This window comes from Gossypium raimondii, chromosome 12, assembly GCF_025698545.1.
Source record: "Gossypium raimondii isolate GPD5lz chromosome 12, ASM2569854v1, whole genome shotgun sequence".
NCBI lineage: Eukaryota > Viridiplantae > Streptophyta > Magnoliopsida > Malvales > Malvaceae > Gossypium > Gossypium raimondii.
In genome coordinates this window covers 40,387,387-40,412,394 of record NC_068576.1, presented here as the reverse complement: position 1 = coordinate 40,412,394, position 25,008 = coordinate 40,387,387, and the positions used below count along the sequence as shown (strand labels likewise).

Genomic DNA, 25,008 nt, shown 5'->3' with positions numbered 1-25,008 from the left:
TTTATTTCAAAAGTGAGCAAGGACAATTACTTACGGTGTTAATACCTTCCATCAGTTTTACATAATTTTAATTGGTATAATAACAAATGTAACCTTCAATGTTTATATATTTTGTCATTTTGGACTTAATTCTAAAAAAATTCAACAAACTCGGCCTCTAAATTTATATATTTACACAAATGTTGTGGGATAAATTTGTTAAATTAGGATCAAATTGACAGAATGTGTAAACTATTAGAGCTAAATTTGTTATTATATCAATTAAAATTTTGTATAATTGATAGAAGACATTAAATCATGATTAATTGTCCTTAGTTGCACTTTTCAAAATTGATAGATTTGAGAAAGATCAATTTGCTCGATTTCAAGATTGAGAAGGACTAGGGAGATCGTTTTACTAATAAAAACCATTAGGTTAGCTCAACTTGTTTCTAGTGACCAATCATTTTTTGCCACCTCATCTTTTCATTCTAGCAACCATAAAAACATCTAATTTTGTTTTTCAACCCTTCACACTAATTTGTTAGAATTTGGTAAAGTTAGTTCAATTTAGTTCCTTCTATATAAATTACTGAACTGGCAACTTTAAGTTTAATGGTTAAACAAAAGGTTTGTAAAGTATAACCATCAAGTTCTAATAAATTAAAATAGAAATTTTTAATTTTAAGTTTTGTAAAGTAGAGATGAAATTCACAATTACAACAAAATAAAATTCAAATTCAACACACAAGAAAAAAATAAAAATAAAACATTCTTACCTAAGAGCCTTATTATAAAATCTAGCATATTTATTAATTTTTTTATAGTTGGATATTTGTTTTATGATTCATGTTTAGGATTCGTGGTTCTCACTCTCAATAATGTTGTCTCTAATGTTTGAATCTACATTCTCCCATTGGAAATGGAATCTATCTTATCATTGCACCCAACCACTTATTGGTAACATATTTATACTTTTAATATACATATCTATAATATATATCATCTATGCATATTAATTATCTTTTAATTAATATTAAAGTTAATTATGTTAATTAATTATTATTTTGGAGAATGTTACTTTGTTGAATATGTTAAAAACATTGTAATTGATTTAAACATTTTCTATCATAATATTTGAATTAATAAGTTAATATATTTTAATTATACTCGATAATTTTACGTTAATTATTGCAAATAAAAACACAATATTTGTTTGATTACTTAAATATTAAATTTATAAAATCGCATGTAATGTATGTGACATTAAAAGTTAGTATATGTCAAAATATGAGTTTGAAAAAAATAAAAACATAAATTTGGAAAAAAATTGAACTAACGAGAATATATTTTATTGCTAATTATATTACTAAATAAATATAAAAATAATTTCTTAGTCTGTTATTGATTATTATATGATAAGTAAATTATAAAATAAATATCGATAAAATTATTAATATAACATTTAAATTGCAAAATAAATAATAATTTGATAAAAGAACATTAATAAAAATCCAAGCTCGATTTTCCTATCTACGTTAATGATCTAAATTTTAATTTCTATACATGATTATTAATTATTTTATTTTATTTTTGGGTAAATTATACAAATGGTCACCCAACTTTAAAAATTTTCAATTTAGGCACTAATGTTTGAATTCGTTCCTATTTTGGTCACTTGATGTTAAATTGATCACGAAAAGCCTTTTTCTAACCGATATAATAACACATACTTGCTTATTCTATCATTTTTATCCTAATTCTAAACAATTCAATAAATTTAACCTTCACATTTACAAATTCTATCAATTTGATCCTCAAACTTCCTAACCAAAACTTTCAGCTTTTAAAATAGAGGCATTCCACATCTATGGATTGTTTTATTTATGGTTGAAATTATTCAATTCAGCACATAACCTTTTTTGTTTATATTTTTAAGAAGTTAGTGTTAGAAACTAATAAACATTGTTGGGATCGACCCGTATAAACAATGAAATAGAAAAGGTAGAGAAAAATGAACACAAATTTTACGTGGAAAACTCCTCCAAAGAAGATAAAAACTATGAGCAAATAAGGCATCGATTTAACACTAATGGAGTAAACAAAATAGGAGTACAATGAGAATACAAAACCCAAGCCCCGAATACAGAGCTCACACCTAAAGCTCTTACAAAAAGGGTTTCACAAAATTCTCTCAAACTTTCACCAAAACTCCATATACGACTACATCTTGTCTCCTTCAAAGAAAAGCCCTTGTTGATTGGCTTATCTAAATTATGGTTACAAAGTCCCTTTAAACAACCTCAATTCTAAGGGCTAAACCAACTAAAAAAAACCCTAAAGTAACCAGAGTCCAACTGGGAGAAGTCTTGTTGAGCTATACAAAACGTGGTTGTATAACATTAGGAATCATCATGACGTCATGACATGCTGACTTTCCTCATCACGACGTCAACGCCACATCCATTGCCAAAAAACTATCGTATCATCTCAACGTTAGGGACTTCCTCGTCCCGATCTTGTGTCTGTTTTAGCCCTTCTTTGATTGTTCGTTGATTCTCGTCTAAAGTGCCTCTAACGTGTCCGATAAATGTGAGGCACACTCCACAAATCTCCACATTGACTCGTATTTATCACGCCTCTTTTTCCATGCCCTGTTATAGGCCTAAATTGAATTTTGCAAAATATTAACCAAATCTAAACCGTGCTCGAACTTGGAAACTGAAAGACTCTTAGTCTTCAAATCAGAGTTGTATAATGCAATAAATGCTAGTAATACCCGAACAAGAGAGAAAACATCAACTTTCTCCACCTAACTGTAACCCTTTGTGACCAACCTTGCTTCAAACACTCTATGAACCATTCGAGACCAAAAGGGGATGAGATTATTCTCTAAATCAGGTACATGTATAACATCTGACATGGCTCTACCTTCAACCAAATTATATGTAGAGAATAACGAATCATCACCCTCGTTCTCAGCCACATCAGCTACTTCCGTAATTATCCTAAACTGCCAGAAATTAAAATTTGTGATCCCGTTGAACTTTTCGATATCCAAATTTGTTATGCCATCGAATGAGTCAACATGTGGAAGCTGAACTAGGCTATGATATCAATTTGTTGGGGATTGACCCGTATAAAAAATAAAATAGAAAAGGTAGAGAAGAACGAACACAAATTTTACGTGGAAAACTCTTCCACAAAGGATCAAAATCATAGGAAAGTGAGACATCACTTAACATTAATGGAGTAAACAAAATGAGAGTATAATGAGAATACAAAACCCAAGCCTCGAATACAAAGTTCACACCCAAAGCTCTTACAAAAAGGGTTTGTAAATTTGTGATGTGTCTCTTACATTTATCAAAAAATTTGTACGCACTTACAAAAGTCAGTCGACAACGTCACGGCAAGAAGCTTACCAAAATTACGACAACGGACAAAGTTGTGACAACACGAATGAGGACGTTGCAACATGTTTCCCATAAAAATTAGGTTTCTTCTCCTAGTTTGAACTCTACTATCTTTTCTCGATTAAACTCTGATTACTTTAGGGATATTTTATTATGATTAGACTTTAATCTTAGCCTATTTAATAGGGCCTTGTATCCCTATTTTGAGAGTTCAATTAAAAGATAATTAAAGATGTAGTACTACAAAATTTTTCTTTTGAGGGCGACATGATGTAGTCGCAGATGAGTTTTTGGTGAGAGTTTTTGTGGTAACTATAGAAAGAATATTGTACCCCTTTTGAGAGAATTCTATGAGAGTTAGGGTTTTGTTTTTGAGTTTTTCTATAAGAGTTAAGGCTTTGTATTCGAGGTTTTGGGGTTTTACATTTAGTTCATTTAAGTTTTCTCCATATTGAACTCTAGTTTGTTTACTCATTTAGTAAAAAGTCGAAGCCTCTTTTGCTCGTGATTTTTATCCTTTTCGGAGGAGTTTTTCACGTAAAATTTTTGTTCGATCTTCTCTACCCTTTTTTATTTTGTTGTTTATACAGGTCGATCCCCAACAAAATATTATCAAAGCTTGGTTTAGATTCTGCAATTGACCCATTCAGGGACAGCGACAACGAATTTTGATATCGAGAAGTTTGATGAAATCTTAGATTTTAAATTGTAGAAGTTTCGAATAAAGCAGAGTGTTTAAAGCAAGGTTGGTCTTAAAGGGTGACAGTCAAGTAGAAGGAGTTGATTTCCTCGATGTTGTCTCCCATGTTATGAACCATGCATTCGTTTGTGTATCATTGGCCCTGGTTGCATTATACACCCTTGATTTCAAGAATAAGATTCTTTTAGTTTCCAAGTTCGAGAACGATTTGGGCTTGGTTAACATTTTGCAAAGATCGAGTTCGGCCCATAACGGGGCCTGAAGAAGAAGGTATGGTAAATATGAGTCAAGGTGGAGATTTGGGAACTATGCATTTTATTTTATTTATCAAACAGAAGGTGATGTCATGACGAGAACCTTCCCAACATTGTGACATCGTGATGACATGAATGGGGACGTGACGACGTGTTTCCCACATAAATCGAGTTTCTTCTTCTAGTTAAACTCTACTAACTTTTCCTAGTTAAACTTTAACTACTACAAAGATATTTTAGTATGATTAGACATCTAATCTTAGCCTATTTAAAGGGGCATTGCATCCCTATTTTGAGAGGCCAATTAAAAGGCAATTAAAGATATGGTACTATAAGGTTTTTCTTTTAGGGGCGAAAAGACGTAGTCGCAAATGAGTTTTTGGTGAGAGTTTTTGTGGAACTATGGAGAGAATTTTTTACCCCTTTTAATAGAAATCTATGAGAGTTAGGGTTTTGTTTTCAAGTTTGCTTTATGAGAGTTAAGGCTTTGTATTCAAAGTTTTAGGTTTGTACGTTTATTACATTTAGGTTTTCTCCATATTGAACTCTAGTTTGTTTACTCATTTAGTGAAAAGTCGAAGCCTCTTTTGCCCATGGTTTTTATCCTCTTTGGAGGAGTTTTCCATATAAATTTTGTGTTTAATATTCTCTACATGTTCTATTTAGTTGTTTATACGGGTCGATCCCTAACAAATTGGTATTAGGGCATGGTTTAGATTTTGTTATCGACCCATTCAGGGATAACGACAATGAATTTTGATATTGAGAAGTCTGATGAAATTACAAATTTCAAATTATAGAAGTTTCGGATAAAGTAGAGTGTTTAAAGCAAGGTTGGTCGCAAAAAGGGTGATAGTCAAATGAAGGGAGTTGATTTCCTTGATGTTTTCTCTCTTGTTATAAACCACTCGTTCATTCGTGTATCATTGGCCCTGGTTACATTATACAACCTTGATTTGAAGACTAGGTGTCTTTTAATTTCTAAGTTTGAGAACGGTTTGGACTTGGTTAACATTTTGCAAAGATTAAGTTCAACCCATGATAGGGCCTAGAGAAGAATGTGCTGGGAAATATATCCATATTGTAGTAAAAATGTAACTGTTTTCTATTTATTTGAATGATAAATAAATAAATAAAGTTAATTTCACATTTCACTATTATGTCTTTTGTATTTCTGTCTTTTATATTTTGCGTACATAACGAAATTATGACAAGCAAATATAAGCTCATTGATTACCTAAGTTCAAATTGAAGATAAGTGGCATTGTAAGAATGTTGTCATTGTGAGAAAGACAACTTACTTCAGTAGATAATCTAAATGAGTTCGTAATCCCGTAAAAGAATTAAAGTGAGCATTTGATTCAAATATTAAGAAAGATTATTATGTCGTATACAATTCCAATTGGGGAGATGGCTAGTCTTGGCTATCAGAGCAGTTGACTCCACGAGTAAAGATATAGATGTATTCATTGGTAGAATGATACATTGGACTAGACCCATGATAAATTAATTCTAAATCTGTTTGTGAAATAATTCACTTGTGACGTTAATGGTGTGATTTACCTAAATCCTGAGTTAGTCACTGACCATGCGTATGCAACTTATGTGCTTTGATATAAGTGGAGGCTTATACTCTAAAGATGATCGAGCCTATAGACGGCATGTTGCGTACATGACTTGTGTATGGCATGGCTTTATGAGCAACAGTGGAATTCATAGCTCAATTAAAGAGTTAATAATATCCTCTCATTGACATTGTGCGGATTGATAAATATGGAACATGGCCACGGGTTGCTTATTTTCAAACGAGTAATTTATCACAGTCATTTGTTGATAGTAATCATATTAATCATTAAGAAGACACAAAAGTGACAACGAGATAAAATGAGATTGTATTGAGTGAACGGATTTAACTCAAAGAATCAATGATATCATATGAGGGTAACACATGCATTACGAGATCATTAGACAAAGCAGTTAGATGAATTGCTTTCGTAAAGAGTTTACAATAATGAGTTTTCAATCATGGTACTTCTTGTGGATTGACTCCATGATTAAGTAATTGCGAATTATCGGAACGATGCTTCTGGACGTAATTACAATTATTAGAGTGTAATTGTATATAACTGATTGGTCTCTCCGCTAGCTCAACAAGAGCGCGATCGGACTACATTTGAATCAGAAAAAATTCTACGACTTTGGAAATAATTTAATTGAGTTGATTTATTCAATGTGAAATTAAATTAGGTGGTCGTGACAATTGCTCAACTAGAGAATTTGATTAAATAATTTTCTTGAAAAAATAATTTTGAAAATCTAAGTGATTTTTGGAAAAATTAATATTGATTAACTAAAATTAAATTAATCAAACTAATTAAAATTAATATGATATTTTTAAAAATTAATTTTCAAGTCAGACAATTGGCCCAATGGGTAATTGAACGTGAAAATTGGACCTGAGATCGTAAATTGGGCTTGGGGGACTAAAATCGAGACCAAGACCCAAAAACTAGTCGAACTAGACTCGATATGCGAAACCAAGTCGAAGGTCCAACCAGTGGCTAGATCAGATCGGTCGGGTTGTCACTGACCCAGATTGAACCGACAACAGTCAAACAGGTTTGGGGTACCGTAATGGTGTCGCACCTGCATCCCCGGACACGGCGATGCTGTAACAGGCCGATTTTGGGTCTAGTCGGAACAGTGGTTTTGGGACCACAAATCCGACGAGGAAAAATGTAATGGCCTGAATTTTTAGAGGTGTCGGAACGGTGATTCGGGATCACTAAATTCGAAAAATGGGTAGAAAATATTATTAATTTAGTGAGTATAAGTTAAATTTGAAGTTAGGAAAATTTTTGAAATAGTGAATAGTACACTAGAAATAAATATTAAAATAATTAGAATTGAAAATGAGGTATCGAGACCTCGGGGATTTTAAACCGAGCCATAGATATTTTTATAAATATTTATGTAGTGTTAAAAAGTTAGTATTAAAGTTTCGTTAAGAAATTTTAAAGTTCCGATAATTAATTGAACAAAAAGGACTAAATTGTAACAAATGCAAAATTATGGGAAATGATTAAATAGCTGAAATGATAAAATGAAGAGGGCTTAAAAGGTAAATAGACTCAAGGTCTATTTGGGCTGGACGACAAATGCATGAAATCAGCAACAAAGTAAGGAGAATTAAGGGCAAAATTGGAATATTGTAAAATTTACTTAATAAAGTTAGGACCAAAGTGGAATTATCTAGATTTCTCTTTATTTTTCTACATTCTCATCAGCAAAAACACCATAGAGGGGTTTCCTTAATCTGGTTCTTCCTATTTTTACTGCAGGTAAGTTCAATTCTTGATTATTTCTTGAAAATTTTGTGTTTTTGTGACTTTTACAACTAGACCCACTTATTGTATTCATTAGTTTTTGATTCTATGAAAGAAGTTGAAAGTTGCTATGAATACATGCTGGAAGTATATGATGATTTAGCATGGAATTAGAGCTTTAAATTGCTCATATGCTGATTTTATTGAAAGAATTGAATAGAATGTGAATGTTTGGGACCTAATAGTAAAAGAATTTGAAGATAGAGTTATATGTGGAAATTATGAATTTCAATAGTTGTGAAACAACTTATAATGTCTAGGTAAAGTATTAATTGAGAAAATTAAATTAATTTAGGGGTTAATTGAGAAAGGACCGAATTGTATAAACTGTGAAATTTCGGGCAAAAAGGAAATCAACATTTTGCACTAAAGCAGTTTTGGACAGCAGCAGCAGTATAACTTTGAAAAATCACAAAAAATTGTGGGAATTGGATTAGAGGGTGAATAAAATATGAAATTAAATCTCATTGAGTCTAGTTTCTCATAGAAGAAACGGTGTAAGCAATGAAATTGTAAATCATGAGATATAATAAATTTTGTGAGACAATGTCAAAATGATTTCGGGTTCCCCTGTTCTGACTTTGGAAAATCATCAAAAATTGAATAAAAATAATTATGAGTTATAATTTATATTTTTTAGAATCCTTTATGAGTCTATTTTCAAAGGAAATAAACGGAAACATCATCCAAATTTTTTACAATTAGATAATTCATTTTTAGTGAAGAGTGGTCGGAACTGTCAAATAGCGAAACAGGGGAAACTTTAAAGAATAAATTGTACTATTTGGATGAACCAAAAATTCTGAAAATTTTATGGTAAGAAGGTATGTGAGTCTAGTTTGAGGGAAAATTAACGGATCTTAATTTGGATCTCTGTAGCTCCAAATAAAAATAATTTAGTGACTCTGACTCGGATAAACAACTTTGAATATACATGTGAGTGAATAGTGAAATTGTAGCTAGTGTTGTTTAAGTGTGTTATACATATTAATGATGTGGAATGGAGAGGAGGAGGAGGAAAAATTGGGAAATATATGAATGATTTGTGTATAATTGGTCATATGCTTAATTATAATTGATAAACGATGAAATAGAAATGATGCATATATTTGTGCAGTATTGGTCATGGTTTAAGCTCATGTGGGAAAATAAAGTTTATAGTACGTGTGTATTGTATCTTTGGTATATGATTTGGCATGAAGTAATGTCGTGAATGGGTATTGAATTAACACATGTTGGAAAGTTTGATATATGAATAAATATTGTGATCATGAAAGGGGTGGTAAGGTTTAAATTATGAAATCTTTAGTGAAATGGTTTATTATGTGATTATTTCCAAAAAGAATTATGTTTCAATGTACTAGTTTGCGACTATGGTTGAATGATATGTTTATATCTTGTGTGATGTGCATAGGAAACGAGTGTGGAAAGGTAATGAAATAGTAAGTTCATATGGATGAAAATTAATGATTAAATGTTAATTTCATGAATTATATAATGTATGATGAGATATATTTATTGTTGAAATGAGAATAAAATAAAAATGCGAAAACTGAATAAATGATCAAATTGAGCGGAACGCCGGATTTTAGTACTTCTGATCAGTGACAAAGTGATAAGTGGTAGCTTTAGCTACATTTATCTGATCAAGTGACAAAGTGATAAGTGGTAGCTTTAGCTACACTTATCTGATCAAGTGACAAAGTGATAAGTGGTAGCCTAGCTACACTTATCTGATCAGGGACAAGTGATAAGTGATCATACGTAAGACCATAGTTATACTATGGCAAAGTGGAAGTGAAGTACTCAATTTTCCGTAACCGTTCCCTAATTTGATTAAGGATGGTAAGTGACAAATAGGCCCAAAAGAATTAAAGTAAATGGTTAAGTGGTAGTGTATTTATACCAAGATGATGTTGTTATTTTAAAGTGACATTTTCATTGCAAAACTGAGAATTTCATAAATGTGTTATTGAATGGTATAATCGATAAATGTTGAGTTAAATGGTAAGTATGTATTAGTGTTGAACTTAATGTCATTGAGTTGTACGTGAATTAAATGGAAATTGCTAGTGATATGATTTAAATTGTGAGCATGAGAAATTGCGAATTGAATGGAATGGAAATGAAGCATTGAATTGCATGAGTATGTATCGGGTCTCGTAGGCCCTAATTATTATGATTATAATATTTTGAGGATATATTGTGAAAAGTTATAGAAGCATGTTAATTATTTTGAAAGTTTTAATTTAGATGAAATTTTATAACTCGGTTAAATACGTCTACAAGTGTATGTGTTTTAGTAATGCCTCGTACCCTATTCCGGTGTTGGATATGGGTAAGGGGTGTTATAGATGCCGGCGATTGCGACGGTTGTGTCCCGGTGGTTGATGACAGTTGGTCTTCGGTGGTTGAGCAGTGGAAGAGTTACACTCCTATTAGGACTCTACCATAGAATTTAATTTTAGATTAACTATTCTAAAAATAATATTATTTTAATAGTTTAATATTAAAGTGATTAGCTTAATATTAAATTAAATTTAATGTTTATTTACAAGATAAACATTCTATTATTTTAATAAGATTTAATATTAAAGTGATTAAGTTTAATCATAGTTAAACTCTCTAAACTTTTCCTATGTCATTATTTTACACACACTTGAATTCAAGAGAAAGTTGTAGAGAGAAAATTCTCTGAAGAGATTATTTCAAAAAATTTCTAGAGATATTTTTTTGATTTACAACTTGACCCAATATTTTAGAGAAATTATGAAATTACCCAATTGGTAATAATTTGTGAAAAATTTTCTGATTCGAAGCGAGCCCACACTCGGCAGACATGAGATTGAGGATAGCGAATTTCGATATCGACCTGTTCATGGATGGCACCAACGAATTTCGATATCAAGAAGTCCAAGGGAATCATAGATTTCATATTGTAACAGTTTCAAATAAAGCAGAATGTTTAAAGTAAGGTTGGTCGCATAGGGTGACAATCAAGTGGTGGGAGTTGATTTCCTCGATGTTTTCTTTGCTGTTGTGAAGCACATGTCCGTTCATGTATCACTAACCCTTGTTGTATTATACAATCGTAGGTTTGAAGACTAGGAGTTTTTCAGTTTCCAAGTTCAAGAATGATTTGGGCTTTGTTAACATTCTACAAAGATCGAGTTCGGCCCGTGATAGGGCCTAGAAAAGAAGGTATGGTAAATACGAGTCAAGGTGGAGATTTGTGGGGTGTTCCTTGTATTTATTGAATAGTTTGCAGGCACTCACCAAATTCAGTCAGCTACGTCACGACGAGAAGTTTCCTGATGTTGTGAAGACGAACGACGCATTAAAGATGTGAATGAGGACATTGCAACATGATGACATGTTTCCCACAAAAATTGGGTTTCTTCTTCCAGTTAAACTCTACTATCTTTTCCCAGTTAAACTCTGATTACTCCAATAATATTTTAGTATGATTGGATCTCTAATCTGGGCCTATTTAAATGGGCTTTGTATCCCTATTTTGAAAGGCCAATTAAAAGACAATTAAAGATGTAGAACTAAAGGTTTTTCTTTTGGGGGCGACAAGATGTAGTCGCAGATGGGTTTTTGGTTAGATTTTTTGTGATAACTATAGAGAGAATTCTGCACCCTTTTTTAGAGAACTCTATGAGAGTTAGGATTTTATCTTCGGGTTTGTTTTATGAGAGTTAGGGCTTTGTATTCGAGGTTTTGGGTTTGTACGTTTAGTACATTTAGGTTTATTTTCTCCATTTTATATTCTTATTTGTTTGCTCATTCAGTGAAAAGCCGAAACCTCTTTTGCCCATGATTTTTATCCATTTTGTACTCTCATTTGTATACTTATTTGATCTTCTCTACATTTTCTATTTCGTTGTTTATAATGGTCGATCCCCATCAAACACCATTAAAAATAATAAAAATTTAAATATATAATATATAATAAAGTTATATAAATAATATTTTCAAGGAATATAAATAACTTAGTGTTCGTAAATAAAATAAAATTTTCACTTTGACTAGCATAATTTTAGTCTTTAATTAATTTGGTAAATGATTTGACACTAAATCGATTATTAGTGATGTGTATTACTTATTGTGGATTTAAAATTAAAAAAATAATTAAAATAAATAGAACACATAATAATCTCTTAGTCAATTTATAATTTTAAAAAAAAATTATTATCAATGTAACAAAAGGAAATTCAATTAATTCTTTCACATTTTTTCTTATGAAAAATTAAATGTTCATAGTTTTTCTCATATAATTCTTGATTTAACAATTGGATTTTTCAAAGCCATATTTTTAACTTTAAATTTAATATCCAATTTCGAGGACCAACTTTGAGGACTATTTCTATGTACCTTGAAGGAAATATCATACAATTAACAAGAAGAGTAAATATAAAGTGTTTTTTTTAAAGCTTTTTCCATTTTCTTTAGCAAAAATTTATAGTCAAAGGGTTATAAAAATTATGCCTAGAAGAAAATAATGAAAAAAAAAAGAAAGAAAAGGAGATAAAGTTTCAAGATAAACTCATTGGTATCAGGAATTGGCTTGGAGAACGACTCGTTAATTGAAAGAAGTTTTTTTTTTTTTTTGGATTTTACAAATTTATAGATGTGGACAGCCTCTGTTTTAAAAGCTAAAAGCATTGATTTCGAAGTTTGAGGGTCAAATTGATAAAATTTTTAAATAAGAAGGATTAAATTTATAGAATTATTTAGTATTAGAGTCAAATTGATAGAATATGTAAGTATTGAGGACTAAATGTGTTATCATACTAGTTAGAAAAAGGTTTTCCGTTATCAATTTAACAATTGGTGACCAAAACAGGAACAAATTCAAACGTTAGTGCCTAAATTGAAAAATTTTAAAGTTGAATGACCAAAATAGAAACGCAGGCATAGTTGGGTAACCATTTGTATAGTTTACCCTTTATCTTTTTATCTAAATTGTTTATTAGTGATTTATTTTTTAAAATTCAAGTATATTACCTTTTTTTGTTCAATAGTTCAAGTATATTAATATTAATAAGTTAGATATATTAAAATAAATTCTCTTTGGATCAATATAAGGATCTCTAATCAAATATATACCATCCAATTAAATAATGTTAGACGGTCAGGAAAAGGAAGCGCTTGGAAACGTCATAGGGGACTCTCTCTTGGCTCCAACGTCGACAGAAGATGTCCCACGTACTTTGAGGAAATTCAAGCGAACTCGTACGATTTCTTATGGTCAGGAGGATTTGGTTGATGCTTGTGAAGAAGGGATGGTTGACGGTAGGAGTAGTCCACAATCTCAAAATGCATCGTATAGGGATCGTTTGGTTGGGTTAATCCATCTCAACAACAGACTTGGCAGGATTGGGATGTTGAAGATGTTGATGGTGATGTTTGTTTTGATGATGTTGTTTTCGACTCGGAGGAAATAATTATTTCTGGTGCTCGTGCAATCTTTTCGGTAGAGGAAAAATGGGAGATGCGCAAGCCTTGGCGCACTGCTTTGATTGTAAAACTCATGGGGAAAATCTTGGGAATCAAAGCTCTCTCTTCCAAAGTGCAGCAACTCTAGCGTTTGGAGGGAAATTACAAGATCATTGATTTGGATAATGACTATTTCTTATTCAAGTTTCAACAGAAATCATATTATAATCATGTCTTGGAATGAGGTCATTGGATCATTAGTGGACACTACCTTACTGTTTGTCAGTGGTTTCAGAATTTTCAGCCAAGTTGTGATAAGATTGAGTTTCTTGTTGCTTTGGTTCGTTTTCCAAAATTACCTCTGGAATATTACACAGTTATGGCAATTTAGAGGATTGTTTCTTGTGTGGGGAGGGTAATTCGCATTGATCGGAATACGGAAGATGTTTAAAGAGGAGGATTTGCAAGGGTTTGTATTGATTTGGATTTAACCAAACCATTGTGTTCCTTTGTTAGTCTCGGCAAGGTTTGTCAACGTGTTGAATATAATGGGCTACAATTGATTTATTTTTAGTGTGGTAAGTTTGGTCATAGGAAAGACTCATGTCCCATGTCCACTACTGCTGCTTCTGACACTGATAAGGTTCTTTCTTCTCTGACTCATGTTGCGTCAGACATGCCTTCGGAAATGCCATTACAGCTGACGAAAGCGTCTTTTGGACCTTGGATGCTAGTGTAACGCAAAACGCGCAAACCACTAAGAGACCCGGTTTCAAATGGCAAGTCTTCGATTGTGAGTGATTTTTGGCATGACATGGGGAGATTCTTTGCCTTGAATCATGCGGTTGATGATTCTGGTAATAATGACAAGACTAAATTTGAGGCTACGTTGAAGGATTTTGTTAAGCATAATAAAAGTGGTTTTAAGGCTGGGATGAAAAAAGACTAGAAACCGAGGAAAGATGGGGTGATTAAAATTTACCCTAGAAAATAGGGGGTCATCTGAAGAAACAATGTGAAAAGTTGATTGATAAGTCTAAGAATGTTGTGCTTGATTCAACTCCTTTGACAGGCCTTTATCCGGGCTTTCATTTTAAAGCGGGCTTTTCTAAACAACTTGTTTTAGACCCAGCATGTTTGGGTTATTTAATTGGGCCACCTTTTCATGTTAATATCACTGATAAGGCTCCTTCAAATCTTATAGTCCATTCAAATCATGTTCCTTCTCCTTTGAACGATGTTGGTAAACTAGCCTCGTTTGTTGTATTGAAGGATATGGCTACATCTTCTATGGGGTTGGTTTGTAATGAGTCTTCTTTAATATCGTTTAGTGCGAACAATGTAACTTTTGGTAGTGAAGCAGCGACCTTGGTGTCTTCTATGCAAGAATAATTTTGCAAGCTTTGGCTTCTTGCTTGAGTTGTTATTTTTCACGATTTTGTTTTGGAGTTGTTGAGGTGCTGCTAGTTTAGAAGCTAGGCGCAACATAAAGGAGCTAGTTCAGTTACATAGAGTTTAAATTTTGATTATTGCGGAACCACGTATTAGTAGAGGGAATGCTTGATAAAGTTATTCGAATTTTACGGTTTGATAATCACATGAAGGTGGATGCATTGGGGTTTTCAGGGGTATATGGACTCTATGGAAGTCATCTGTTGGTAGTGTGGAAGTTGTTTGCCGAAGTAGACAATTTATTTCCCTTATTATTGATGATGGAAAGAGGTTGTAGTAAGCTCTTACAACGGCTTATGTAAGTCCAACACCTTCAATTCAGGATTTTTTTTTTTTTGAAATTATCTGTAGGATTTTTTAGATTTTGACTCTCTGCCTTAGCTCATTATCGGTGATTTTAATCAGATTTTGTCTTTAGATGAGAAACAAGGTAGAGCACCTGAGTCTTTTAGGAGAATGGATCAATTTCGGGATGTAATGGTTACCAAGCAACTTATACAACTTGATGCTAGTGGATGCAGATTCACATGGAGTAATGGTCAGTATGTTCATGGTCTGATTCGTAAGAAACTAGATAAGGCTCTTTGCAATGTGGCGTGGCGGCAAACTTTTGAGGATGTCGTTGTTAGAAATCTCTCTGTTCGCATAGTAATCACTACCCTGTTGTTGTCTCTCTTTGTGGTTCTAATTATTAATAGAGAAGCATGTCCGTTTCGTTTTGTTATGGCCTGGCAGACTAATGCGGATTTCTCTGTTACGCTTCAAGCTTCTTGGTGGGATAATGTTGAATTACCTGATTCGTTACTTTCTCTTCAGGTTTCTCTAGGTGAATGGAACAAATTTATTTTTGGTAATATTTTCAAAAGAAAAAGACATCTACTTGCTCGTTCAGATGGTGTTCAAAAGGCTTTGGAAATTCGGCCAAACCCGTTTCCTTTTAGACTTGAAAAAGATCTTATGACTGAACACAACATTATTTTGGTTCAGGAGGAATCTCTTTGGTACTAGAAATAAAGATCTCAGTGGGTGCAATTTGGTGATAGAAATACAAAAATTTTTCACACTACTGCATTGGTTAGGAGGAATAGAAATAAAGTTCTTGCTTTAAAATCAGATGATAAAGAGTGGATTTCAGACCCACAAATGTTACAACAGATGCTCATCTCCCATTTTCAATCTGTCTATCAGGAGGAACCTATTGATTTAAACTTGTCTTACTTTTGCTTGAGGACAACTATTCCTTTAGGTGATCGACAACTTGCTCAGCTTTTGCATATTTCCTCACGATCATGAAATCCATGCATCTCTTAAGTCTATGGCTCATTGGAAATCCTTTGGTCCTGATGGGTTTCAAGCGGGATTTTACCAGCTATTTGGGGTGTGGTGCGACATTCTTTATGTACTTTTGTTAGGAATGCTTTCATGCCAGGTTCCTTTGATGAATCTTTGAGTAGAGGTTTAGTGGTGTTAGTGCCTAAGGTTGAGAATCCAGAGAAATTTTCTCAATTTCGTCCTATTTCACTGTACAATGTAACTGTCAAGCTGCTTTCAAAGATTTTGGTCAATAGAATTCGTCCTATGTTGAAGGATCTAATTTCTCTTACCCAAAGTAGTTTTATTCAGGGTAGAGGGACCGTTGATAACATTATTGTGGTTTAAGAGATTGTCTACTCTCTAATGAAAAAGAAAGGCTAAAGGGGAGGTATGATTTTGAAGATTGATTTGGAAAAGGCTTATGACAGGATCAATTGGGACTTTTGCGCTGGGTTCTAATGGATTTGGGGTTACCTTCTTCTTTAATCTCGTTGATTATGTTTTATGTAACTTCAATAGAGATGAATGTTATATGGAATGGGGAAAAGACGAAGTATTTAAACCTTCTAAGGGTTTAAAACAGGGTGATCCATTGTCTCCATATTTTTTGTTCTTTGTTTGCAAAAACTGTCTGATATTATTGATCAAGTAATTGATAATGGGGGTTGGACACAGCTTTCTCTATGTAAGGGGGACCCTCTGTCTCACATATTTTCTTCGTAGATGATTTGATCCTAATGGGTGAAGCTTCAGTCGAACAATGCAATTTTTTGATGAAATGTCTTAATCGATTTTGTTCTTTTTCAGGACAAAAGGATAATTATTCTAAATCTCTCTTTTTTACCTCTCCTAATGTTCCTGTTGAAGTGGTTAATGGCATTGCTAGCTGCTCTCAGATATTTCATTGCACTGATCTTGGGCGTTATCTTTTGGATAAGGTGAAGAAGCGCTTGGCATCTTGGAAGGCTAATCAACTTTCTTTGGTAGGGAGTGTAGTTTTGGTGCAGTCAGTTGTAGCTCTATAGCTCTCTATACTATGCAGACTTCACAATTACCTGTTTAAATGACTAAATAATTGGATTGTCTAAGTCATAATTTCCTTTAGGGTTCTTCTCTGGAGAAGAAAAAAGTGCATTTAGTTAAATGGGAGACTGTGTGTCAAGAGAAAAGCAAAGGTGGTATGAGTATCCGTCGTTCAACTTCCATGAACATAGCTTTTCTTGCTAAATTGGGATGGAAATTGGAGAATGGGGACTCGGCTCTTTGGGCTCAAATGTTGTTATCCAAATACTCGAAGGGTGATAATTTCCTTAATTTTAAACCTAAATCAAATTCATCCCATACTTGGAGGAGTATTCAGTCTTCGAAAACTCTTGCTCGTAAGGATTGTGCACGTTTGATAGGTAATGGTGTTGCTACTTCCTTTTGGGTATGATAGGTTGGGCAATGGTTCTATTATGGAGAATTTTGCGGTTGATGTCTCCCCTGAATTCCATCACTTAAAATTTAGGGACGTGGTCGTGGACACTAGTTCTTATAAAGAGCTGGTAGATGCCTTGCCAGTTGAAGTCCGGGAATAATTATCAATGGTGCATGTTTTGGACGGTGAGAGCGATCGCAACTTTTGGAATGCCTCTTCTGATGGTAATTTTTCTATCTCCTCTGCCTATAAATTGTTGATGTCTAATGCCTCTATCAATGGTTTTTGGATGAAATTTTGGAAGTTGGATGTTCCTCCTCATATTTGTTTCTTCTTGTGGCTGGTCACCCATGACTGTCTGCTAACTAAGGTAGAGTGTTCGTCGGTATATTACCAGTGATGCAACTTGTCCTAGATGTGGGTGTCATGAGGAAACTATGTTGCATGTGCTTCAAGTATTGTGGTCATATCATCTTCGTAGTGGAAGGTTAGTGCGTTTCAACTCATGCAATTTGAGTGAATGGCTGCGTGTGAACTGTTCTAACAACTCCTTCCTAGTGGAACATTCGGTTATTTGGTCTCAATACTTTGCTTTTACTTGTTGGCTGAAATGGTGGTAGAGAAACAAGGTAGTGTTTGTTGAAGATTTTCAATGGCCAGGTAATGCTTCCCACCTAATAGCTACTAGTATTTGTAATTTTAATAACCATAAGGTCAATCAACAACTGCTTAATGACCGAGTTAATTATCTTATTGCTTGGTCTCGGCCACCTCTTGGCTCTGTCAAAATGAAGGTGGATGCTGCGGCTACTTCGAATCCTGGAGATCTAGCCATGGGTGGTTTATGTCAGGTTATTGATGGTTTTTAACTACTTGGCTTTCCTGGGAAATTAGGAAGTCGGCATATCACTAAAGCTGAGTTTTATGCTATTTATAATGGTCTTCGTCTGGCTTGGGAACATGGCATAAGGAATCTTATTATCGCATCAAACTCGCTTGTGCTGTTCATAAGATTTTAAGCCCCTTGCAACAACATGATCCTCTCTCCTTAGTGATATGGAATTGTAAAGCGTTGCTTTGCCGCAATTGGAATTGTAGTCTTGTTCATACTTATCGTGAAGCTAATATGTGTACTGATTTTTTGGCAAGCTGCCTTTTCAAGACCTTTTGACGTCACTAAATTAGTTCACCCTCTAAAAATCTTAGAAGGATTATTCAAGAGGATATGATTGGTATAGTTAAGTCTAGGGCTGTTATTAATTAAAATGGTCTTGACCACTCCTATGTACCAATATATATATTGTTTAATGAATTAAAAATAATAAACACAATAAATCACATGTTACATATAGAAATTAGTAAACCTAAGAATTAAAGATTAAAAAGAAGAAGAAATTTTAAGTATTGAGAAGAAAAGTTAGGCATTGTATAAAAGGGGTAAAATTAAAATTTTATTATTTATTAAAAATAAATAAAAAACATATAAAATCAATTTTGTATTATTTAGATTAAGTGTTTTACTTTATTTTAGTAAAAATAAATCTAAACAACAACTCACACACCAAATTTAAATTAGAATAAATCTACATATAGTTTACATATGATTTATACAAAGTGAAGCTTGAACCTAAATCATAGGATGAGTAAAACTCGACTCAGTTCGAAAAAATCGAAAAAGAATTCAAATTTCGAGTTAATGAATCGAATAATTCGAACCAACTTGAATAAACAATTCAAGCCAACTTGAATAAGTTCGAGTTGAATTTTACAATTCTAATAACACGAATAATTCGAATAATAGAGTGATGTAAATACTCCTTTGGTTCTTGTCAATTTTAGAAATGAACAAATTAGCCTCTCTCAACAAAAATTACAAAATAATTTTTAAAAATTCAAAATAATTTTAAAATTCAAAATCTGTATAAAAATTACAAAATTTATATTTTCTAAAAAAATTAAATTTTTTTATAGTAATAATTTTGGGAACTAAATAAGTTAATTATTGATTTAAATTTATGATAATAAAATATCTATAACATGATTTTAATTTAACATGTTTAATTTATAATTTAACTCAAACAAATTCACTCTATTAGACTCAATTCGAAAAAATTTTAAATCAAATCAGAATAATAAAATAAGACTCGTCAACTTAATTTATTAAAATTTTTTTACTTTATTCGATCCAACACTCTCACCCCTAATAAATCATCAAACATACCCCGTTAGCATCAGCTACAAGGAGTGGAGTTAAAAGCCTAAGAGGAGCTGCAAATATTGTATAAAGTAGCATTGAAAAGTAAAACAGTCAGCCTTGCATTTTCTACAACACTCCTTCTCTAAGGGTAAGTTTAAATAGACGGTATATTTACCTGCAATTAGTGTAAAAATAACAATAATTGTAAAATTAAATACTGTAATAATACTGTAACCTGCAGTTAGTGTAAAAACAACGATAATTGTAAAATTAAATACTGTAATAATACTGTAACATGAGACAAAAAAAAAAAACTAAACGCACCGCACCCAATCGTCTATTTAAACCCACTTAAATCACAAATACAGATAAAATAGTTGCATTAACTTCAATTTCAAGTCTTCTTACACAACCCATAACTCATGCTCTTAGAACATGACCATTCTGACCCTTTTATCCACTAGCTCACAAGCTCTGCCCAAATTTCCCCTTAAACAATCTTACTCTGCGATGATCTTCGTGTTTGATAAAAAAACACTACCTATAATTGTTTTATCACTTACAAAATTATTTTAAAAAAATCCAATTTGATTTTTAAAAGCTGATTAGAAAACTTGGGTTGCAACAAGGATGAAATCCCAGATTATCTCATTTCTAAATGATCACCATCAAACAAATTTAAAGATACAGGTACACCATCCATCCTAATTCATGTCAAAGAGCTAACATTGTTTCTCCACCTGACACAACAACACATATCTTTCCGCAAATTTTTTAATCTCACGCAGTTAAAAACACATCAGGCTTTGATCCCCTCTCCCCCATCCATGACAGGGAAAGAGCAAAATATCACCCATAACTATAGTTAACAGCATTTCGGGTTTCAGCTAAAATGATTTCATGTGCTCGGTTCAGCCTCCTTTTTCTCTGAAGATCCGATGCCATGCTCCTCAGGCTTTGCATCTCCTTCGGCCTTGTCATCTGGCTTTGTCACTTCTTGCCCTACATTTGGACATAAATCAGCAACATATTGCCATGAACCAGCATAAGGAGAATAGATAACCACATGCAAAGTATCACCATTAAAGCATTGCAGCATTCTTACCTTCATCATCACTGTCCTCAAATTCATCCATGCCACCCATGCCGCCCATGCCACCCATCATGTCACCCATGCCGCCCATGCCGCCCATGCCGCCCATGCCGCCCATCATGTCGCCCATGCCGCCCATTCCCCCGAAGTTCTGGACAACACCATAATTGCATGTAAGGAAGGAAGTCTTAATAAACTAATGCTAAAATTAGAGATTGTACATAAAATATTATATATTGATCCCATACCGAGAAGTCCATTCCTCCTAAGTCAAGATCACCAAGACCTACTCAAAATGTAGAAGCAAAGCAATAGATTGTCAGTTTGGAATGCATCAGCTTTCGCATTAATTCAATCTGAATATAGAAACATACCCTTGTCTTCATCTTCATCCACCCATTTGTCCCAGTCCACTTTGACGTAATGGGGGGCTTTGCCATCCCCGCGCAATAATTTTTTCCACCACACTTTTTCAGCCTTCTCCAAGATGCAGAATATGCTCCTAACTCCGATATTAATTTTGCTTTCCTTTTTTCAAAACAAAAATAACACAATGTCAAAACATTAAGTGATTTGAAGAATATTCATCCTAAAGACATGAACACATCAAGGGCATATGAATATGCAACACCAACAAGAATTTAGACTTAGCACTGTAAAGCCGATTGAGAAAACAAAAGATGAAACACAATTTAGTTTTTGTAGAAAAGCTTAAAGGATGTTTCATTCATTGATTGTCGAATATGAATAGTAAAATAACTATATGTTCCCTCTTATGTTTCCCTTGCTAAACACACCAAAAATTCATTTTCTTCCACTTTTCCACGCTTCTCAATTCATCCATCTGCTTTACTGTTCTAGCAAGCACACCCGTAAAGTAAAGATGATGCAAGTGCATGAATGTGTGTCAAAGATGTTAAAAGATAGTTGAAACATATAGCATGATCTAACAGAAATCATGCTAATGCAATCAAAATGAAGTGAGCCGTATACACTAAGGAGCTAAAGGCTAGCCATCAAATATGTTGAATTTACTTTAAAAAGCAGCATAATACCATCATAAACTGACCAACATCATCAACAGATTCTCAAATACCCCTAAACAGATGGAACACTAGACCAGAATCTTACCTCCACGTTGACCTTATCAAAAAGATCCAACTTCAACTCATATGTGTTATTGTCAGTTCCAGCAGTAGCAGAGAAATTAAACACTCCTTCCGGCTCAAGGTTAACTTTTGCATTCTTTGAATCAGGTAATAGCACCGTAATGAAAACCTTATCGGTTCTTTGTGCCCATTTCACCTCAGGATGACGACTACCAAGAAAGAATCATAGTTAAAGAAAGCACAAATTCGAACTAAAATATACCAAAAGAAAACAACCTAATCAAAACCCGCTACAACATTTCTCCCCAATAATCAATAAAATAACCTAATTAATAACTTTAAAAAAAAATCCTATACAAAGAAAGTTCCATGCTGATAGAAAACATCCATTAGTGCACAACGCAAAAATACCCAAAGAATATATATTAAAAAAGGAACACAAATGGTAACAGCTTGATACCAATCGAATCAGTTTAGGGCAAAGATTCGAAACATGAAATGAGTTAAAGAGAACAAGAAAGATTGTTAAGCTTACCTCATGGCTTATACTGGGTAGTAGAGAGTTTCTTGAGGAGGAAAGATAGTAAAGAAATGTAAAACCCTAATGAAAGAAGAAAAGAATAGGCGACGCTTATTTTAATGAGGAGGAGTTCACTTAACAACGAAGTGGACAAAAATTGCCCTTTGGGGGTTCATAATATGGTGGGTAAAATCATGGCTGTTCTGGTACTTTCAAGTCTAGATATTTTTAATGGTATTGTGTGGAAAGTTCTATTACTATCCTTTATTGCATCAGTGTCGTTTGATTTGATTTTGATGGATCGGACGCTTCACATTCAAATCAGCACTATATAAATGGGCTCCTTAGTCCACTGGTTTAATTAAGCTCACCCCACCGCGTTTTGGACCTTTTGGATTTGGGTTCAAGATTTCAGTGAGAAAACTTATCATTGAAATAGTGGAATCTTCCAAGACCAATTTAGTTGTTACCAAATAAAAAAATAAAAAAAACTAGTTTAACTTGTATAAATATAAATTCGCATCATAAAATTGTGGATCGGATTTTAGTTCTATTAATATCGATATACAGGAATATATGAGTTTAAACGCTGAACAACATAAAAGGAAAAAAGTCCAGAATTAGGCAATTCTTCATCGTCTTCTAATACTTTCAGCGTTTTGTCTTTTGCTTTTCCTAGCAACTCCGATGCCCTATCCTCGTTTGAACCCTCATCATTGTCGTCACTACTACTGTCCTTAACAGTGTCAATTTTTCTTGTCAAAAGAGCATGTCGGTGTAGCTGTTCAGCCATAGCCGCTCGAGTACCTTCATCCTGGGCATTCAAACCTCCTTCCAAAATATGCCTTGCCCACTTTGACTTATTTTTGTGCTTCAAAGTCATTCGCTCCTGCATCATCAAGAAATAGAGAGAAAAATCAAGATTCAACATCTGTTATTTATTATTTTTGGTAAACCACAGATGAAAGAATACTGTTTGAGAAGAGAATTTATGACAATCAAGGAAAATGATTGATCACCTCATCCCGTTTGAACTCTTGCTTCCTAGCCTGCTCTTTGGCTGCCTCTGGATCCATCAGCATTTCTGCAGATTCCACTTTCAGTTTATCCTTATTCTTTAAGCGGTGATAGGTTTTGGACTTGATCTTTTTCATGCGCTTCTGCTTCATTACATGGCGGAAAAGAAGGCTGCGCATTTGAGTAACATGATCCCGTTGCTTCATATAACATTATGCTCCATATAACTTGTCAGAACCAAATAACTTGGAAAGACCTTTAAACTCTCCATTAGAAAAAAAAAACATGACATCAGCCCAAAATCCACAGAAAACATACTATCTGCATTCAGACATTAAACACCAATGTACGCTATGTTTATCCTCTCCAATTTCTCTCTATCTACCTTCGGCAATGGAGCTTGAACAGATGTAGACTTTCTGTCAATCTGTTGCACTCTTTTTCTAAGTCTGCTATACCCCAGTTTTCCTTGAATAGGATCCAAAAGATCTTCAAGTGTAATGTGGCTGTCACCCTTTGCTACTACAAAAATTTCGGTGAGGAAAATCTCGAACACACGAACGAAATACGAATAACAACTTGAACAGAAAATGAGGAAATAGGACAATGCTTCAAGACATATATCAATGTCACTTTCTTTAAAGCTCTATTTGCCTCCACTTATATTATGATGTACAAAAGAGTTACTGTCAAATGAACCTCGAGGATCTATATTTTACACTAGCAGAAACAATCCACTGAGCACTAAGTACTGAGCGGAGCATAGTAAGGATATCAATTTCTATAACTAATTTCTACAATAATTTTTTATAACATAATCTAGGAATATAAAAGATGGTGTGAGATCAGAAAGAAACTTTTTTTCTATGTTTTTGGGTTGTCATGCAAATGAAACTTCACTCATATTTATAAGAGGCCTTATACATCTTCATAGGAATATAACTACCCAAATGTATAGTCATATATTTAGAATAAACATAATTATTCAATAGATATCTACTTGAATAATTATGACTATTTGTTATTAATTAAGTGACATAACTTTTGGTAACTTATAACTTTTAATTTGTAACTATTGGGACACTATATATATTTTAAAAATGTTCCAACAATCTCCTTCTATTTTCAAAATATTCTCAAATTTGATAATTTTGAAAATCAATTGCATAAATGAAGGTTTCTTACGATTGAACCTTCTCTTAGTGAAAACATGTTAAAATTAATCGAAATTGCATGGAAGACTATGCTTTGAACCAGCTATTCCATTTGATTAATCGAACAGATCTCACACAATGATTTCAACACCAGTCAATGCACAACATCCAAGGACACTGTTATAGCCATGTGCTTGTAACCTCTTTTCATGAGTGCTGTCAGAGTAAAGCCCTTGAGCTACTAGAAGTGATCATAGTTTTACTCACATAAGTAGATCCCATCAAGAGTGTTCCTGTAATTATAACATTCTAACATGTTTATGTTATGTATCTATTAAGAGTAGAATATTCATCATTCCCCTTATCATGACGAGTACCTAAGACTTTTTACCTAGGGATGATAAATTATTTTATAATGTTAACGGTCACATATTGATGATATGATTTGTCTCATTGAACTCAAAACTTGACTTTATATCAAGCGTTGAGTTGAGTTTCCATCATGGGTGACTCAAATATTATAGGCTTGTACCTCATCCCTCAATTTCTAAAATT

At 33.2% G+C, this 25,008-nt stretch overlaps 2 protein-coding genes across 2 annotated transcripts; both read right to left on the bottom strand.

Moving 5' to 3' along the window:
• Positions 1–20,179: 20,179 nt before the first annotated feature.
• LOC105764122 (hypothetical protein) lies at positions 20,180–22,462 on the bottom strand. Its single transcript, XM_012582594.2, has 6 exons — positions 22,298–22,462; positions 21,785–21,971; positions 21,028–21,181; positions 20,902–20,939; positions 20,666–20,804; positions 20,180–20,562 (listed from the first exon to the last, which is right to left on the bottom strand). The coding sequence occupies exons 1-6, from the start codon at positions 22,300–22,302 to the stop codon at positions 20,459–20,461; spliced, it is 627 nt and encodes a 208-aa protein (XP_012438048.1). The 5' UTR covers positions 22,303–22,462; the 3' UTR covers positions 20,180–20,458.
• A 373-nt stretch (positions 22,463–22,835) lies between these two features.
• On the bottom strand, positions 22,836–23,502 carry LOC105762469 (uncharacterized). The gene is made up of 2 exons (XM_012580259.2): positions 23,302–23,502; positions 22,836–23,171 (listed from the first exon to the last, which is right to left on the bottom strand). Exons 1-2 carry the CDS (start codon positions 23,476–23,478, stop codon positions 22,836–22,838), a joined length of 513 nt encoding a protein of 170 aa, XP_012435713.2. The 5' UTR covers positions 23,479–23,502.
• Positions 23,503–25,008: the final 1,506 nt, after the last annotated feature.